The sequence below is a fragment of the Xenopus laevis genome, chromosome 1L (assembly GCF_017654675.1).
Source record: "Xenopus laevis strain J_2021 chromosome 1L, Xenopus_laevis_v10.1, whole genome shotgun sequence".
NCBI lineage: Eukaryota > Metazoa > Chordata > Amphibia > Anura > Pipidae > Xenopus > Xenopus laevis.
The window spans coordinates 208,760,242-208,779,490 of record NC_054371.1 but is presented as its reverse complement, the minus strand read 5'-3'; the positions used below and the strand labels follow the sequence as shown (position 1 = coordinate 208,779,490).

Genomic DNA, 19,249 nt, shown 5'->3' with positions numbered 1-19,249 from the left:
GTCCTGATACTGTGACACATTTTGGGTCATTGTTCTCTTGTTATTACCAAGACCAAAATATTGAAGATAACACTTTTACCAAGTGGAGCAGTCACCCTTTGTTGGTGGATACAAGCTGGGAGATAAATGGGATTGAGGATGGAAGTTTAACCAATTTTATTACCCATAGAGGAATAATTGCCCTAAAATATTGGCATCTCATTAAATTCTCTTTAAATTAGTTAACTTTAATATTTTATGAATTATTTACTCGCTGGCTAGTTGGAATTGGCTCTCTGCATACAGGTATCTTGGGTTTAGGGCTGCGTCATTTTAAAGAAACACATGTTACAGCTTTGATTTTTAGAATTCACATTACAAGCAAGGGGCACAGAAAGTAATTAATAAATGTATATATATAATGAGCAAAGCAGACTTAAACGAAATATCTTCTGTTTGCAGGAATATCCATTTATCCTGGATGCCTTCCAAAGAGAAGCAATTCTGTGTATCGACAACAACCAGTCTGTCCTGGTGTCCGCTCACACATCTGCTGGGAAAACTGTTTGTGCTGAGTAGGTTTTTTGTTTCCATAATTCATTATAATTCAATGTGCAGTCACCTTGGTTACTATTCCCTTTCTCTTGCAGTGTGTGTGTATGTGTATATACACTTGAGTTAAGAAGATATAAATTATAGAAAGATCCGTTATCCGGAAAACCCCAGGTCCCAAGCATTCTGCAAAACAGATCCTATATCTATATATAGGTATACGTTCTGTTATCCAGAATGTTCGGAACCTGGGGTTTTCCGGATAACGGATCTTTCCATAAATTGGATCTTCTTACCTTAAGTCTACTAGAAAATCATGTAAACATTAAATAAACACAAGAGGCTGGTTTTGCCTCCAATAAGGATTCATTATATCTTAGTTGGATCAAGTACAATGTACTCTTTTATTACAGAGAAAAAGAAAATAATTTTTTTAAAAATTGGATTATTTGCATAAAATGGGGTCTATGGGAGACCATTCCATAATTTGGAGCTTTCTGGATAACGGGTTTCCAGATAACGGATCCCATACCTGTATATAGTAGATGTCATAGTATTGCAGTGGTCGTGCTACATATATAATATAAACTAAATAACCACAATGTGGTCTGTGCCATTGTATTGCTAATAAAGACATTTTATATCCCATAACACTTGGCAGTGCTGTCCAACTCATTAAGTTTACAAGTGCCTAAATCCTTATCGACGACCGCTGGGAAATACGGATTACATACAACTAGAGTTAACATGTCAAGATAGCGTTGAAAAATAATATAGAAAATGCCATATTATCTGGAGCAAATTATTAATAACTCTTTACAGTTTCATCCCATTAATTTCTGGCTTTTCTGCTCTTTTCCAGATATGCGATTGCCCTGGCTCTGCGTGAAAAACAGCGTGTTATTTTCACTAGTCCTATCAAAGCCCTTAGCAACCAGAAATACAGAGAAATGTACGAAGAATTCCAAGATGTTGGATTAATGACCGGAGATGTCACCATCAACCCTACGGCCTCCTGCCTGGTCATGACAACTGAGGTGCGTTTGATTTGCTTAGCTACAGTCCCCGCATTCTCATTATTGAAAAACTATTTTTTTGCCTTTTTTTCCCCATTGTAGATTTTGCGCAGCATGTTATACAGAGGATCTGAAGTCATGCGTGAAGTGGCCTGGGTTATTTTTGATGAGATTCATTACATGAGAGATGCAGGTATAGATCAGTGTTGCATGCTTCTAATTTTCATTATTTATTTTTTTAATATTTTAAAAAAAAATTTATAATTATTTGCCTTTTTCTCCTACTCTTTCCAGCTTTCAAATGGGCGTCGCTGACCCCATCTATAAAGCAAATGCTCTGTAAGGCTACAAATGTATTGTTATTGCTAATTTTTATTTCTCATATTTCTAGTAGGGTCCTCTCCTATTCACATTCCAGTTTCTTTTTCTTTTTTCTTTTTTTTTTTTTTTCTTTTCTTTTTTTACAAAACATTTTAGAAAATAGGGATACAGAAAATAAAAAGGTTGGGGGTAGGAAAAGAATTCCAGTTTCATATTCAAATCAATGCATGGTTGCTAGGGAAATTTGGGCCCTAGCTACCAGATTATTAATAATAGAAACTGAAAAGCTGCTACATAAAACGCTAAATAACTCAAAAAATACAAATAATACAAATTAAAACTAATTGCAAATTGTCTCCGAATATCTCTCTCTACATCATACTAAAAGTTAACTCAAAGGTGAATAACCCCTTTAAGGGAGGTTATATAATAAAAGGTGCTAAGTTTGGCCAGGATCAGTAATCCATACCAAACAATCAGCAGGTAGCATTTACTAGTCACCTATTTAAAAGAAAACCTCTTATTGGATGCTATGGGTTTCTGTTCCTGGGCAAACTTTGTGTATGTGTGCTTGTGTACTTTATACATTGTAAGATTATACAGTGCAGGTTATGACTGGTATTCAAAATAGGCCCTGGCATTTCACATACAGAGAGGCCCAAACAGCCTCCCACCAGCCCACTGAATAGTGATTCTTTATGGCTTTGGCCAGAACCCACAGATTGCCAGTCCTGGTACAGTGCTATATATCCTTGTACAGGCATGGGATCCATTATGCAGGAAACCCGTTGTCCAGAAAGCTCTGAATTACAGAAAGGCTGACTTAATTTTATCCAAATAATACAAATTTTTAAAAATAATTTCCCTTTTCTCTGTAATAATAAAACATTACCTTGTATCTGATCCAGACTAAGATATAATTCATTCCTATTTGAAGCATAACCAGTTTATTGCTGAAATGATTTTCTAGTAGACTTAAGGTATGAAGATCTGAATTACAGAGAGATGCATTCTCCGGAATACCGCAGGTCCAGAGCGTTCTGGATAAAGGGTCGCATACCTATAGTGGTGCATAGATTTATGCATGCATAAGTACTTGAGTGTGTCACTTAGTCAAAAGGTTCGCCCTCACCATAGAAGTGTATGATTACTATGCAAGGCTTATGTTTTCACAGAAAGAGGAGTAGTCTGGGAGGAGACCATTATACTTTTGCCAGATAATGTGCACTACGTGTTCCTGTCGGCCACTATACCAAATGCACGGCAGTTTGCCGAATGGATCTGTCACCTCCATAAACAGGTACTTACATGAGCATATTGTAACTAATTTGCATTCGATTCTCAACTCGGTTATAGGTTTTGTTTTCATGCAGCTGGATGCCTTCCTACAGCTTCCATCAGCCTTTTGTGATGTCCGTAGTTCCACAACTTCTGCACATTGCTCAGCCCTGACTTGGGGTATCCTCCTGAGTAATGGTTAAAGGGACATTGATTTTAATAAGAAATTGGTAAAATATGGGTCTCTGTCTGGTCAGGAGTTGAACCAGGGTGTTGTCTTGCCCCTTGTGCATAGAATTTTTAAGCAAGCAGGACCGACGTTTATTCTTGGATAATTCATTGCCATTCTTGTTCTCATACTAGTGTCTCAGTCAATGCTGTTGCTGAAATTCCAAAATAGAAAGCTGCAAAGCAATACGTGAAATTAAAAAAAAAAAAATTACAACTGAAACCAAATTGCTAATTTCTATGAAGTTTTTTTCATGTTAAATTTATTTTAAGTTGAACTTAAGTAACAACCAGATCTCTGGATACACAGCTACTTACACTGTAGTGTTTGTTCACTCATTCTTCCATGGAGTAACATAGGTAATATTTCTAAAACATTACTTTTTTTGTGTTTGTTTTTAGCCTTGTCACGTCATCTACACAGACTATCGACCCACTCCTCTGCAACATTACATCTTTCCAGCAGGGGGAGATGGACTCCATCTTGTCGTGGATGAAAATGTAAGCTACCTTTTATAAACCGTAAATGACAAAATTTGTACATGATATTGGTCTAAAGCAGAGTACTTTCTCGATTAGTGGTTTTTATGTTTGCTACCATCCAATTTAGATTTGAAATAAGCAAGTCTGTATGCAGCCAGTGTCTGTTGACTGTTTTATTGCTTCACTGGATCAGTCAGCACATTGGCCCATGTATAGGCCCAAACACATTCCAATCAATATCTGATCAGCGTTTGTTCAGCTGTTGATGGAAATGAACAGAGAATGGAGTTGGTTCAAGTATGTGGTTATTGGTATATCATTAGTTCCCTCAGTGATCCATTGTTTCACGCCTTACATTTCAGCCATCATGTTAAGTTCAGAGCAAAGCTCTAAAACATATCCCTCAATTGATCATGTGAATGTGATGGGGAACTTGGATTGAAAAGTCCCCTTGGGCAGGGGCTGAAGTGAATGATGTATACTCTCTGTGCAATATGTAGACGCTAGAGTGCTGCAGCGTGTCGGGTAACTGCGGGTTACCAGTAAAAACCTGCGGGTTGTGGGTAGAAGTTCCAGGTGCGGGGTATAGAAGCGGTTCGGCAGCTTTTAGGGTCGGACTGTGGGTCTTCTCAATAGCGACTTTTACTCCTTTTTTCTGATCACGCCTACTTCCGATACTGTCATTTCCAGTTTACAATGACAGCACTTCCTGATTCTTTATGGTCAGCGGGTCCGGGTTGCGGATATAAGGTACATGCGGGTCGGGTAGCTGGTCCAAGCGGGTAGGAATGCAGGTTGCGGGTACGGGTTCCAAAAAATGCACCCACGCAGTACTCTAGTAGACTCTGTAAAAATGAATAATCTAATTCACATAACAGGTGCCATTTAGCAAGCCCAGGTGAAAGAGCACAACTGTCTACATCATTCTAACTGGAAATTGTAAAATTTATTTTTATCTGCGCTAATGATGCTGGATATTTAGTATCCTTTGTTACTGGGCAAATTGGCCAAATTCACCTGCTTACCCCTCATTTTAAATTAAAAAAAAAAACAAAAAAAAAATTTCCCCTTGGTTGGCAAGACCTTGCAGCAAGTTCGCTTCTGATACCGTGTCTGTGCTAATCCAAAGTAGAGAAGAAGCGCACCAATTCAGCTAGGCAATGCCTTTAGCACATTTATTTGCAGAAGTATTGAATGCACAGTTGCCTAGCTGAATTGGTGTGCTTCTTCCCTACTTTGGATTGTTGCAGTGTTGGGCTTGAAAGCGGCCTGGGATATGGATGCACCCGGTAATATGAAGTAAGTGGTGTGCGGCAAATTCAAAAGTATTGCTGAACCTTGTCTGTGCTCACATGTCTGACCATATGTTGCTTTACATTTGTTTGTGCTGCTCAGCAGGTTAGCTCATATACTTTACAAGTAATATGGGGGGTGCATGTTTTTGCTCTCTGCACTGTTTTTCAAGCCATGATGTAAATTACTGAGGTTTGACAGCTTTAACTGTCCAACAGAGTTTGCTGTTTATAGGTTTGCAGGTTTATATGATGCCGTAAAAATAACTTGTAAAACTTAATTTACATTTCAGATGTAGCATAGCGCCTTGTATTTCAATACTGATCCATTTGGAGGCAGTTATACCTTTAAAATTGTATCCTACCCTTTTGGGTCTGTTTGTTTGGTCGCTGTTATTTTTCCTGATGATTTAGGCAGAAGCCACTCTGGGCAGATTTCCAGCAGCTTGTGGGACATGTTGCTCTTTGTGGAACAAGCTAAAATATTCATGTGAAGTTAGTGGGTTGAATCTTCTTTGCAGCGCTTGTGTCTCTGATTAGAGCTGCTCAGTATGGCTTGTATGTGACGCCTATTTAGATTCATGCGATTATTGCCAGCCATTTGTAATGAGACTGCCAGGCAAAATCTGTTTGTTGTCTAATTTATTAACGACATAGTGAGGGTTATTTATCAACACTGGGCAAATTTGCCCATGGGCAGTAACCCATGGCAACCAATCAGATTGCTGCATTCATTGTTCTACTTGCAGCTGGCTTTAAAAAGCTAATCATTGATTGGTTGCTATAGGTAACTGCCCATGGGCAAATTTGCCCAGTGTTGATAAATGAGCCCCAGTGTGCTTTTTTTTTTTTTTTTTTTTTTTTTTTGATGAAAATGAAAATTTAATATAAGCTTCATCATACTGAAATATGAAACTTTCAAAATAAAATCAATTAAAGAATTTGTACTGTTTCTGAAATAATAAAGTTCATCTTCACTGTCTCAGCATCTGTTTCTCTTCATTCTGTCTTCATGCAGGAGTTGGGTGTCAGATATCCATTGACAGTTAGATCCAATATATCTTCTAGGGGGGCTCCTTTTGCCTAGAAGATGTATTAGAGATCACTCTATTAAAAAAGATCAGGAATCATGTCTCTACATGCAGGATTTGTGCAAAAGGCAGTTATTTTGTTTGATTTTGTTTGTACTGGAATCAGTTATTTGAGTGAGCTCTAATTCATCTGCTAGGAAAGGGAGTCCCCCTATAAGATATATTGGATCTAATCTGACACCCAACTGCTGCATGAAGAAAGACAGAAGAGAAACATATGCTGACCGGGAATAGGGAAGATAAAAAAATAATTATTTCAGAAACAATGCAGAATATTTAATTGATTATATTTACAAAGTTCAGTTTGCTGCAGTTTATATAAAATGTTCATTTTCGCGATAGTTCCCCTTTATGGTGGCTTTCACTAATTTACAGGCACATATGTCATGCATAGAAGCCCGGACTGATGCTAAGCAAATTCAGGAAAAGTGTCTCCACATAAAACATTAATATAATTCAACAAATCATCACACTTTTGTCCCTCCAAGCAACTGGTATATCACTCATACCTAACTCGGAGTGCATGGAACATCACTCCCCTCAAGGCACAAGACATTTTGGCCATTTATTTCTGCTGGGAGGTAGGTGGGCAAGAGGAGTCGCATACTGCCTACTGTGGACAGCTTAAAAACTATGTAGGTCACACTTTACGCACAAAACACAAATTTCTCCCCAGCAAACTTTTTAATCCAATATTCCACGGGAAAAAATAAACATTTACTTACTTTACCTACAGGAATCTCTTTTTAGCTGGCAGCAAGCATCCTAATGCTTAGCTAGCAAACCTAAAGTCAGATGACTGCATTTATGCATTGGCTTACTACTTTAACCATTAACCAAGTCAATATATAAAACATTAGATCAGGCTTGAATATATAAACATGATATTAGCATTAACCCAAGGCAGTGTATAAAATATCCAGTGATAAATCATTGTATAATTCCCCTGACAGAATATAATAATCTTAAAAGATATTCTGAGCATCAGAACACACCATATCATGATGGAATTCTAATGAGCTAGCCCCAAATAAGATAATTATGCATTCAATGATATTATTCTCCAGACAACATAATTTGGTTTGATGATTGCGCTATGGGGATTAGTCATCTAAGAATTAACCCGACACCAGTACATATGCCACTGTGATTTCACTCTGAACATTAAGGGTAAGGCCACACTAAGCGATAGCGCGGCGATTTGACTCGCCGCGACTATTCGCCGCGACTTTTAATCCTCAATCGCTGGCGAAACTTTGGCGCTGGCGTCTATGGGAAATCGCACAAAATCGCCAGCGTAAAAACACACGCGGCGATCTTTTTTCTATTGTCGCTCGAAATCGCCTAGCGAGGCGATTTCGAGCGACAATAGAAAAAAGATCGCCGCGTGTGTTTTTACGCAGCGATTCCCCATAGACGCCAGCGCCAAAGTTTCGCCAGCGATTGAGGATTAAAAGTCGCGGCGAATAGTCGCGGCGAGTCAAATCGCCGCGCTATCGCTTAGTGTGGCCTTACCCTCAGCATCATCATGTCTGGCAATGGCCGTCTGAGAATTGTGATCCTAATTGTTCTTGCTGTTTTCCACATCCCTTCCTATGGGTACGTTTTGTGGTGAAGTCAGACTTCAGCATTGGAAACAGCATTCCCTCATCAGAACAGCTGGCCGAGGGCACGGAGTGAAGGCTGAGTTTACCAGGGCTAAAGAGAAAATAAATGAGTCTGGCATTGATGGCTGGAATATTAATTCTGGTTTGGATATGGATGAGAGAATATGGTTAAAATGAATTGAAAGCCATGAATTCTGAAATTGGAACTTAACGGCTGTAGGGTTGAAGTATTTAAGATTAAATTAAATAGCATCATGGCTGGAGTTTGGGACTGCATTGCCCATAATCTGAGTTTCTGTTGTTCATTGACACACACAAATCTTATTCACATTGGCGCACAAATTTTATTCACACTGACGCACAAATATTATTCACACTGGCACTCGCATGTGAACTCTGACACTGATATATGCAAACAGTGTTCTTCCAAAAAGCACAAAGTCATAAAAGCACATTAACTTGCGCAAAGATATTCTTTCAAAAGACACAATTATTCCTTTACTTACTCGCCTATAAATTTTAACAACACCGTTATTCTGTCGCACAGGCACAACTATGCACTTGTACAGACACATACACACACAATTGCACTCATACACTCTGACAACCTTTTTATTTTTTTATTGTTTTTTTGTCTCACAACCATTTATTCTTACTTCAAAACACAAAGTGTTGTCATGTTTTATAAACAGACACATTGGTATATGTGGTCAACACCTGCATCTCCTGGAATGGCCCAGTCCTTAATCCTTCTGTTGCCTTCCCTCTCACTGATAAATATCCTTGTTTTGTTATTCCATTATTCATTTTTATCTAGTTTATGTTGCCTTCAACATTTAAATAAATTTGTTGGGAAAGAAATTGCTCATGAAGGCAAATGCTAGCGACATATTTTTGCTCCTGGGGAAGGTTTCCTACTTGTCCTGTTCCAGAGAAACAGGGACAGATGTTAACCTTACTGTAAACCGTTCATCAGTAGCAATGGTTTAGGTAAGTGCCACACAGGTGCTAAAATCTACCGGCTTAAATGCACAGGTGAAAATCAGCCCCTACACAGCATTAGTTTCCTCTTCTGCCTGCAGAACCGTTGTCTGCTCAGAGGCAGGAACACCTGGCTGATTTAGAAACACTGCATTCTCGTCTCAGAATCAGCAGCTTCTGAATGTTGTCCTTCATTTAACTATGTTAATTTCTTAAATGTTTCTTTAAGGGAGACTTCAGGGAAGATAACTTTAATACAGCAATGCAGGTCCTGAGAGATGCAGGGGATTCTGCTAAAGGAGACCAGAAAGGTCGCAAAGGAGGAACAAAAGGTAAAGGAGCCATGTTTTAAATAATATACAAGTATGTACAATATAAATGCACATGCACAGGAACACATTGATTCTTTGTATGAACTATATAATATGTTTTCCTTCTAGGTCCTTCTAATGTATTCAAGATTGTCAAGATGATCATGGAGAGAAACTTCCAACCTGTTATCATCTTTAGCTTCAGCAAGAAGGACTGTGAGGCCTATGCGTTGCAAATGTCTAAACTGGATTTTAATACAGGTATTGCAAAATAAGGCAGCAGGTATAACATTCCCACTCCCAGCTTCTAGGTTTGCTTATATATATATTTTTTTTTCTTGCCCACAGATGAAGAGAAAAAGATGGTTGAAGAAGTATTTAATAATGCAATTGACTGTCTCTCTGATGAAGATAAGAAGCTCCCACAGGTCAGTTTATCTCTAAATATAAGTTATAAGATAAGTATATTGTAGCAGGTATGTGATCAAGACCAGTGTCATTTGAAAATCCTTATTAGCCCTGTTAGCTGGAAGAAGTAATAGAAACTGATTGCATTCACTCAGCCGTTGGGTGGGAGGTTCCTTTGGGCTGCTGCCATAGGTGGTGGTAGCCCCTGGGTTCTACTGCATTGTGTTTTGAGTAACATTTTTAAATTATTACACGGAACTCTTTTGTCACTGTGTATAATACATTTATCTTGATCACAATACAGGTTGAACACGTACTGCCCCTTCTTAAGCGAGGCATTGGGATTCATCACGGTGGGCTACTTCCTATACTGAAGGAGACCATTGAGATCCTTTTCTCAGAAGGCCTGCTCAAGGTAATCTTAAAGCGAACATCCTATGCTGAAATCACCTTTATTAAATGGATAAGGTTAATTTTTAAAGAACAATGAACCCCTGTTTTATATACATCACCATTCAATTAGTATCCCCTTGCTCTCCCAGGCTGCTAGATTTATTTTCACATATACAGTTTTTAAAAGCAGTAACATAGTTCTTTTCCTAAGTCTGTCCCGTCTGCCGTTTTTGAAGTAGCTACGTCATGACGAGCGACCATTTAGATGAACGGTGCATGCACGACAATTCCCTGCCCGCTCACTTGCGTATCACAGTTTGACATGCGATGTTGTCCATTTTTGTAGGTGAGCGCTCCTTTGCAGTTCTTTCAAAGCTCGCTCATTAGTAATTTTAAAAGCCCATGAGCTACCTCATAGTCTCATCAACTGCACATGCCAATGGGTCTTTTTGCGGAAGGGTTGAATCCTGGGTATTTCTGTTACGGAAAGTAGTGGTTTTTTTTTTTTTCTACACTAAAGCTGACTAACAGGCAAAAGGATTTAAATAGAATGCACTTAAGTGAAAGGATCAACTATGGCTCTCGCACACCCTTAGTAAATTAGAGTAACGACACCTGGTGCACGAAGGTAGAGGATCGGCCGCCTCCCAAACAGTCCAGCAGAAAGAATCCCAAGGCACACAGGATAATTGCAAGCAAGCTGCCTTGCGTGTTTATTGCGAAATGCAACGTTTCGGGGTCACGCCCCTTTCTCAAGCATCAAGAAAGGGGCGTGACCCCGAAACGTTGCATTTCGCAATAAACACGCAAGGCAGCTTGCTTGCAATTATCCTGTGTGCCTTGGGATTCTTTCTGCTTAAGTGAAAGGATGACACCACCAAAAGTATGTCTCTTCATGGACATCAACTCTTTGTTGCACTTTCCTTGTCCTTTAATCTGGGTTTTTGGCAGATGCTCAGATTTGAATTTCAATAACAGAAGTGCTAAAATGCATAAGGGTAATTTTCCATAACAACCCACCAGCAATAGCTGTAAAAAGCCTACTATTCATTAAAAAATGAAAGCAAAAATGTTATTGGTGGTTTGGCAACCACCATGGTACTAGAAACCTGTAGCAGGTCAGGTAACAGCGTAATAACTGCAAATCGGTCAGAATTCAGGTAGAGAGTTCCTGATTCACCAACCAGGTTGGCAGTCCACTCGTAAGTTGCCTGAGTATTGGGGTCAGCTGCTAGTCGAGACCTCCCACCCCAACGATCATGGTGGGAGCCCGTTGGAATGGAGGTTCAGGTCGTGAATGACCTTGCAGGACTCAAGACAAGGTCTCTGAGTCAGTCGCAGCTCTTGCAAGAGTTCGGCAACTTCAATCCAAAACTTTCAATACATCACAACGATCTTGCCCGCATCTTGCACTGACCAACATATCTACCAGAATCGCTGCTATTAATATCAATGCGGCTTTATTGGGACACACAATGTGACATTGCTGTGGCAGTGGGTGTACAGATACGTTTCGTGCCTACATACTCGCCACTCTTAGGAAGAGGCAAGTATGTAGGCACGAAACGTGTACGTTTATCGGTACACCCACTGCTTATACGTTTCGTGCCTACATGCTCGGCACTTCCTCAACTCTGGCCTGGTAAAACTTAGTAGAAGTAGAATAGTCAGCACAGCTACTTACACCTTTTCTTTTTATGTTGTGGTGCACGTCCCCCAGTGGCCACTGTCCACTGGCAAATGTAACAACAGTAGAATAGAACAGCACCACTCAATCTTCTCAAGATAAAAATGCCTTCATTAAAGATCTCTGGTAAAACTTAACACAAACATCAGTTAATCAGCCCAGTATAGTATAATGGATGAAAGACCATTGATATGGTATAGTACGTGGCTAATGGCTGTAACCAATAAAATACATGATGCAGCACTACATTGACAAAAGGGACTCTTGATTCTTTGACCATGATAATCATATGTTGAGCCATATGGTTATACTAATGAACCTGACGAAGGCCTTATTTAGATGCCCTCTTCTCACCCTGGAGCCTTGGCAAATATTTAGAACCCCCTGTAACTTAGTAACTAGTAAATATTCCTTTTTAGGCCGCATGCCTGATGACAGCCCTGTACTTGCTTTGATGTGAACGGCTGTCTGGTTTTATTCTGTAATAATCTGCTATGGCAGGTCCCATTTTTATATGCCCTCGCCATTCACAATGATTATCATTATGTCATTATTTACAGAGCTCTGATAAACTTGCAGCGCTGTACAATAGAAGCATGTAGACACAAAATAAAATAAAAATCATGACCAGTACATTAGGTAACAAGAGCCTTGCAGCCTAAATGATTCGCATGGTTTCACTCTTCTCTCACTAAAGGGACTGATATTCCACAGAACTGCTGGGTAAAATTTGTTTGTTCATTCACTACAGATTTCCTGTATTGCAGTGAACCCAATAAAAGTGTTTTTCTTGCACATGTTCCTTCTTTCCATCCCTTCATTGAACTGGTAATTGTTCTTGCAAATACCATTTACTATTGTGCAGTTGAGATCACTCGGAACTTTTGAGTAGTAAATATTAACATTGTCAAAAGCAAATGTATGTATTTTTATGCGCACCCCAACCAACAGAGGAGGGAAGGCCTTTTTATTTGTCATTTTCTGTTCAGCAATCCACATATTCCCAGTAGCAATGAAGTAGCTCATATACAGTTATTGGTATTGCCCAGCCTGTTTCCGATCCAGCTGTGCTGCTGCTGCATGTGTAGCTGTAATACACGTGCACTGTTGACGTGAGCCTGAGTAGAGGTTTGGGAAGCAATGCTTTAGGAGAAAATAAATGGTAGATAATCACTACTTCAGAATAGAGCATGTTTTTCCTCTCCGAGCATAATGTGGAAAATATGACCTAATAAATAGTTCTTCGTTTGACTGAGAATCCGCAGTTAAATACTAAAAATGTCCACTGATCTTTCTACTTACAGGCTTTGTTTGCCACAGAGACCTTTGCCATGGGTATCAATATGCCAGCCAGGACTGTTCTATTTACCAGTGCACGGAAGTTTGATGGAAAAGATTTCCGCTGGGTGAGCTTTTTCATTAACTCTAACTAGAATAAAGCAGCATGACTATCTATTTTTTGGCAAAAAAAAGCATTCTTTGTACAGGTATGAGCACCGTTATCCAGAAAGCTCTGAATTACAGAAAGGCCATCTCCCATAGACTCCATTTTAGCCAAATAATCCATATTTCTAAAAATGATTTCCTTTTTCTCTGTAATAATAATAAAATCAAGATATAATTAATCCTTATTGGAAACAAGACCAACCTTTTTGGGTTTAATTAAAATTATAACAATTTTCTAGTAGACTTAAGGTATGAAGATCCAAATTATGGAACAATCCATTATCCAGAAATCCCCAGGTCCCGAGCATTCTGGATAACCGGTCCCATACCTGTACTATATTTAGAGAATGACGGACATGTGTAGTTTGGTACAATCATGGGAGCTGCAAATGTGGATGTCCATCTTGCACCACTACTGATGTGTAAACACAAATACGCCTTGAGGCTCTACATCTATTTTAGTTACAAACCCTTTTCCCTTTCAATACCCTGTGAATGTCTGAAAGTTGTGTATCCTACCTTACATTGCCTCATCATCCTAGTGTGTTGTAGTCCTTATGGGTCACAATGAATTCTGACAAGTACTGAGTGGTTAAAAAAAAGTATATAATTTCTCCCTAGATCTCATCAGGTGAATACATTCAGATGTCTGGCCGTGCCGGGAGACGTGGTATGGATGAAAGGGGAATAGTTATTCTCATGGTTGATGAGAAAATGAGCCCAACAATCGGAAAACAGCTGCTAAAGGTAGAACCTCTTATGTTGGCCATTAAATATATCAAATACCATTTGCCAATTTTTATTTTAAGTTTAAAGAAAGGTTAATGGTATTTTAGGTGGGGTCTTAGAGATGCTTATTAGTCAACCCTAAGGCATGATTGTGATTGTGCTTGGTACTGAAGCCTCGGCTTTTGAAATCCATACTTTTTCAGTTGCAATTTTGTCAGATGGATCACATTGCCAGTTGGGATAGATGAATCCCAGATTTGGTCTGCTCCAAGCCTCGTGATTTTATACAGCGATCTTCTCTCAGGGAATGACCTTCCTGACCCCAGTCACGTCTGACATTTAGCCTCGCTGTGTACCAAGTTTAGAATAATAGTTTTGGGATCATTTCCCAAGCTCATGATATCTGATCTTAGTATTTCTAGCTCTGAGATGCTTAACAGCTCTGCTTGAAGCTTTCTGTGCGTGGAAACAGAACATATGGTGAACGTATGGTCTCCCAGCCTCCAAGGCTGTTTCTCTGCATCTAATGCGACTGTTTTATTTTGTTAGGTTTGGGTATACTGATACACCAATAAAGTGTGTGTTCATAAAAGTATAGTCCCTTTCTGAATTGGAATGGACATCTGTATGCATTTAGCCAGATTGCATAAATACTTGAAGTTAGAGATCTCCACAAAGGGTAATAGTGAAAGTTCACCATTTGATAAATACGCCTTTAAAAATCCCATAGAAATTAATGGAGAGTGGTGGTATTTCACTCTGCGGATTGTGCAGATCTCTAACTTCACTCTTTGATAAATATACCCCATAGCCACTGAGGAAACCTTGCAAGCCTTGTGCACCATCACCATAAAAGGCTCAGTACTGACCTAGTACAATATCTCTCTGCTGCTTCGTTTTAAGATTTCTTCTTTCTAATCATTATTGGGGGAATATAATAAAAGTCGCAAAGAGAAAAACAATTTGCACCAATAATAATAAAAATTCACATCTTGCAATGCAATATTCTTTCTTAAACTGTTATTGCATTGCGAATTTTAATTGCACACTTTTAAGTGCTTGAAGGTGTAATCTTTTGGAGCGCATTGGCGCAAACTGTCGGAATAGGTTGCTAAACATTTTTCCAGCTTCGCAAAAGTTTTATTAAATTTGTGCAAGGGAGAATTTATTTGCGCATAAGCATAACTTTTCACATTCGGCAATCGTTTGTCCATAACAGACATATTACATTCACCCTAAGGCTTTTCTACCATCACCATTAGAAGGACAAGTGAATGAGAATAAAGTCTCCTAAGGGTTTAAGCACACGGGCAGATTCGTGGAGCTTTGGACGCCTGGCAACTAATCGCCTCTTCTGCGGGGCGACGATCTCCTCGAACTGCCTTCCCCCTGCTTGCTGCCTGCTATAATGACAAAACGCCAGCGCCAATGCACTCGCGGCGCTTCGATTTCCGAAGTCACCCAAAGTTGCCTCACGTGGAAACTTTGGGCGACTTTGGAAATCGAATTGCCGCAAGTGCATTGGCGCTGGCGTTTTGTCATTATAGCAGGGGGAAGGTAGTTCTTGAACCCTTAAATGGGACAGATAATCAAGAGATGGCTGATCCTTATGTGCATGTAGCTGGATGTAGCTGTCTGGCCATTTCAAACTGCTCTGTAAGCCTTGCAAACTAGAAACCTACATTCTAGTTAGTTACACAAGTAGTTACCTGCTGACAATTCAGTTTAGCAGATGATTGTATTAAGCTTACCTAGAACTTCAGCGATCATAGTAGTGATTTCAAGCTAAAAAGGATCTACTTGTAAGCACTTGTTTTCTGTTAATTAAATAGAGACTTGATGTCTGGACTTGTTTCTGGCCTTGTTTTCCTTTTTTTTTCCCCCATAATCTGTGTCAACATTTATGTTGGCAAACTCTGTGGGCATTAGTAGAAAACATGCCAGCAGGTTCAGACCGTGCCTGAGTCACTTAGAATCAGGGGGTTTAAAATTATATTCACACTTGTGAACATGTGCTTAAACTGCAGTTCTAAAATACCTTCTCACCTCGTAATCCTGTAATCTTCTTTAACTTCTAAGCTTGCTCTTTATGGTTTCAAACTTTTTCACAATCAGCTTCTAGCCTACTTACCGTCGTCACACTACACAGTTCAATACAAATGCAAGTAATTCTGCATTATATTCAGAGCAGCTGTGCAGTGGCTTGTGCAGCACTCGAGAACCAATGAGCCATGATAGATTGTAAATTTTGTCTCGTGAATAGATGTACCTCCCCACTCCACCCACTGGGTTTTTTCCCCTCACATTATTTTCTTTGCTTTTCTGGTCACATTAGATGAAATACAAATCCTCATGTTAAACTGCTCAAGTATAGACAGAGTAAACTGCTATGTGGCTATGTCCACATATGTATGTGCCAAGTGTTTGGTGCCCCCCCGCTTACCTGATAACCAGGGCCCATTTTTCTGTTTTCTGAAAAATGCACTGGATTGGAATACTTGTATTGTAGCACCACAGAATGAACTTCACATTTTTTTTTTTTTTTTAAATTTTTCACAACAGGTGCAAATGCCTGGTATATTTCCTACAGAACTACCTCTAGGCCAATGCAGTTTCCAGTAAACAGGAGCAACCACCAGGGGAGGCAGGCAAGCAAAAATAATAACCATGGGTTGCCCAACATCTAGCAATTCGGGCCCTTCAGCCTGAGTCGGCAGCTTTGCTGCTCATGTATGGGTCCTTCCCAACATGCTCTCTGATAGATATGTGGCTGAAAATCAGCCAGATGTCTTCTCAGGCAGGTTTAAAAATCATACCGGGCATGACTTCATCAACACTTATCAGCACAAAGGCTCCAGCTGTACTGAGCCTGCGTATTTTTCCAGGCTGAGAGAAGCGGATCTGCTCCATGCCCCCTACATTGATTTGAATCCAATCAGCCTGTGTGCACACACACACACAACAGAGCGAAGCGCAGTTCAGCCCAGAGATGCCTCCTTTTGTATATTTGGGTTGACCTCCGTTGCATGTGTGCACATGCTGACTGATCGGATATAAATCGGTGGAGCAGGGACAGGGAGCAAATCAGCTTCTCTCAGCCTGCAAAAATACAGCTGGAGCCTTCAGCCTGTGTGCTCATAGCCTGAATGTGTTCCTTTCCAAATAGGTCTGCAAAGGCCTCTGTTATAATCAGATTGTTGGCCAAGGGGACAATCAATTTTAATCAGCCCAATTTGACTCTGCATATAGATGGCCTTATCAGACAAATGTCCACTCGTTTTGTGACCTTGACATACTAGCAGATCATAATGTGTCAGCCAGCTTACGTTATACTGAGCAGAGACCAAAGCTAGGTAAACTATATACATCACATTTACACACACAGGGAAAATACACTTCAAAAGCATCCAAGTGATATCCCAGAGAAAAATCTGTTTGCAGGAAACCTGTTTTAAAATGTTCATTAATCTGAAAGGTGAAAATTTGTAGACGAGGATATGGAGTCCCTGTTTTACGTCTTGCTGTGAAATTTGTGCACTGTAGAAATATTTTACACCCTATGTAGCTATTTTGGCACAAGTTTAATTGCACTGACACCTGCCTCCGTAACATCCCACTCAAACCTCGACTCTTCTGGGAAGGCTTGCCAATGGATTGTGGAACCTTGTTGGTGGGATTTGCTTCCATTCAGCAAAAAGAGCATTCGTTTAAATTGACCACTTTTTCCAATTCATCCGTAGGTGTTTAGTGAAGCTTATGTATGTCTGTATGTTCTGTATGTTTTTCAGTTTCTTTTACTTCTGATCAAACCGATTCTGTAAAAACCTTGATTTGTGCATTGACCTTCTAAAAACTGTTGCAGCAAGTATTAAGCACAGAATTGTCAGGAAAATCATTGTACATTGTAGCATCCAGGTTTGCTTTTAACTAAATCTAGAGCTGCTTTCAAGTAGTACTCTTACTCACGTGAGCCACACACACACTCCCAGATGGTGAAGTGCAATTAATTATAAGTGTCAATAACTTTTAACTACTTTAGCCAACTCCAGATAATTTTGTCAGAATGCTTTTGGCCTTATAGTATATGTGCAATGCATGCTCATGCTGTGTGGCGCAGTATAATAAGCACACCAGGAATGTTATATGTATGTTGTATTGCTAGCAGCCATGCAGTATTTTGGTTTTTTGATCAAGCGTATTTCTGCAGGGCCGTAGAGATCATTGCATCAACTGTATCATTGTAGTGGGCATTCACATTTTTCTCCTTGAACAACTCCAGTTTTGCTTTGGCATTTATGTTTAAAATCATAGTCCTGCTTTAAGGAAAAGGAAAGGTTGAAACCAAGTAAGCTTTATCAGAAAGGTCTATATAAATACACCAGTAAACCCTCAAGGTAAGAGGGAAGTCCTCTGTCAACGGAAACTCCACATTTATTTTCTTTCATTGTGTACACATGGACTTCTGTATCAGACTTCCTGTTTTCAGCATAAACCTCCAGGGCTTGGGCTTGAGCATGCTCAGTTTGCTCCTCCTCCCCTTCCTGCTGTAATCTGAGCCCAGAGCTGTGAGTGAGCAGGGAGAGACTCAAGCAGGAATTGGTCACACCAAGCTAATATGGTAGCTGCTATCCTAAACAACCAGGTAGAACTTCTAGAACTGTCTAGTATGGTAAAGCATTCTACAGAATAAATATAGTTCTAGCTTGCTCTATTGTAGCTAATCTATTGGCAACAATCTGCCTCTGTAGCTTTTTTTCTTCTTTAAAGAGCAACATTCGCCCCAGCTCTAATGTTAAAATTTGCTGAAACCGGATCTTCAAGTACAGGTATTTGCATGTTTTTTGCACCATCCATACTGCCTTTTAACAAATGGACCAGCCCCTGCTGATGAGAAGCAGACCCAAAGCTAGATGCTGCCACCACCATACTTAACTGTAGCTGTAGTGTTTTTTCAGGTGTTGGCACTGTTCGATTTGTTCCACCCACATTGCTTTGAGCTGTGGGCCAGAAACTTCATCTTGGAACACAAATCAATTTCCCATGTTGCAAGTGGGTCACTCATGTTTATTGGAATAATGCAGATATGCTTTCACATGGTGCTTTTTATGTCATGGCTACTTTGTGCCACAGACTTGATGTGGGTCTTGATGTGGTTCATCATAGCACCTTCAAAGTGACTGTCTCTCTGGCTTCTCTCACAGGTCTCCTTGTTTCTGCTGAGAATTTGGTGATTTTTTAAAGCTGTTTCTGGGGTGCATATTAGGGCATCCAATGAATGATATTATGTACCTGGTTCCTAATTTATGCATTTCTGTTTCTTTATGTGGAACTTCTACAATAGAATTCTCTTCAAGCTTCGTTTTCTTAGCTGTACTTCAGATTCACAATCGGAATAATGATCCCATAACTGTGTGGTTTGTATCCAGAAAACATGGCCATTTTAATGA

The 19,249-nt window shown here is 39.7% G+C and overlaps 1 protein-coding gene across 3 annotated transcripts in view; it reads left to right on the top strand.

Moving 5' to 3' along the window:
• mtrex.L (Mtr4 exosome RNA helicase L homeolog) overlaps positions 1 to 19,249 on the top strand; it is an 86,010-nt gene that overhangs the window by 10,824 nt on the left and 55,937 nt on the right. For all 3 annotated transcript variants that reach the window (XM_018266111.2, XM_018266113.2, XM_018266117.2), the window contains exons 5-15: positions 442 to 554; positions 1,394 to 1,568; positions 1,650 to 1,740; positions 3,044 to 3,168; positions 3,777 to 3,875; positions 9,058 to 9,160; positions 9,269 to 9,400; positions 9,488 to 9,567; positions 9,852 to 9,962; positions 12,932 to 13,033; positions 13,695 to 13,820. In XM_018266111.2, the coding sequence (XP_018121600.1) occupies positions 442 to 554; positions 1,394 to 1,568; positions 1,650 to 1,740; positions 3,044 to 3,168; positions 3,777 to 3,875; positions 9,058 to 9,160; positions 9,269 to 9,400; positions 9,488 to 9,567; positions 9,852 to 9,962; positions 12,932 to 13,033; positions 13,695 to 13,820 (1,257 nt within the window). The remainder of the gene's footprint in view (positions 1 to 441; positions 555 to 1,393; positions 1,569 to 1,649; positions 1,741 to 3,043; positions 3,169 to 3,776; positions 3,876 to 9,057; positions 9,161 to 9,268; positions 9,401 to 9,487; positions 9,568 to 9,851; positions 9,963 to 12,931; positions 13,034 to 13,694; positions 13,821 to 19,249) is intronic.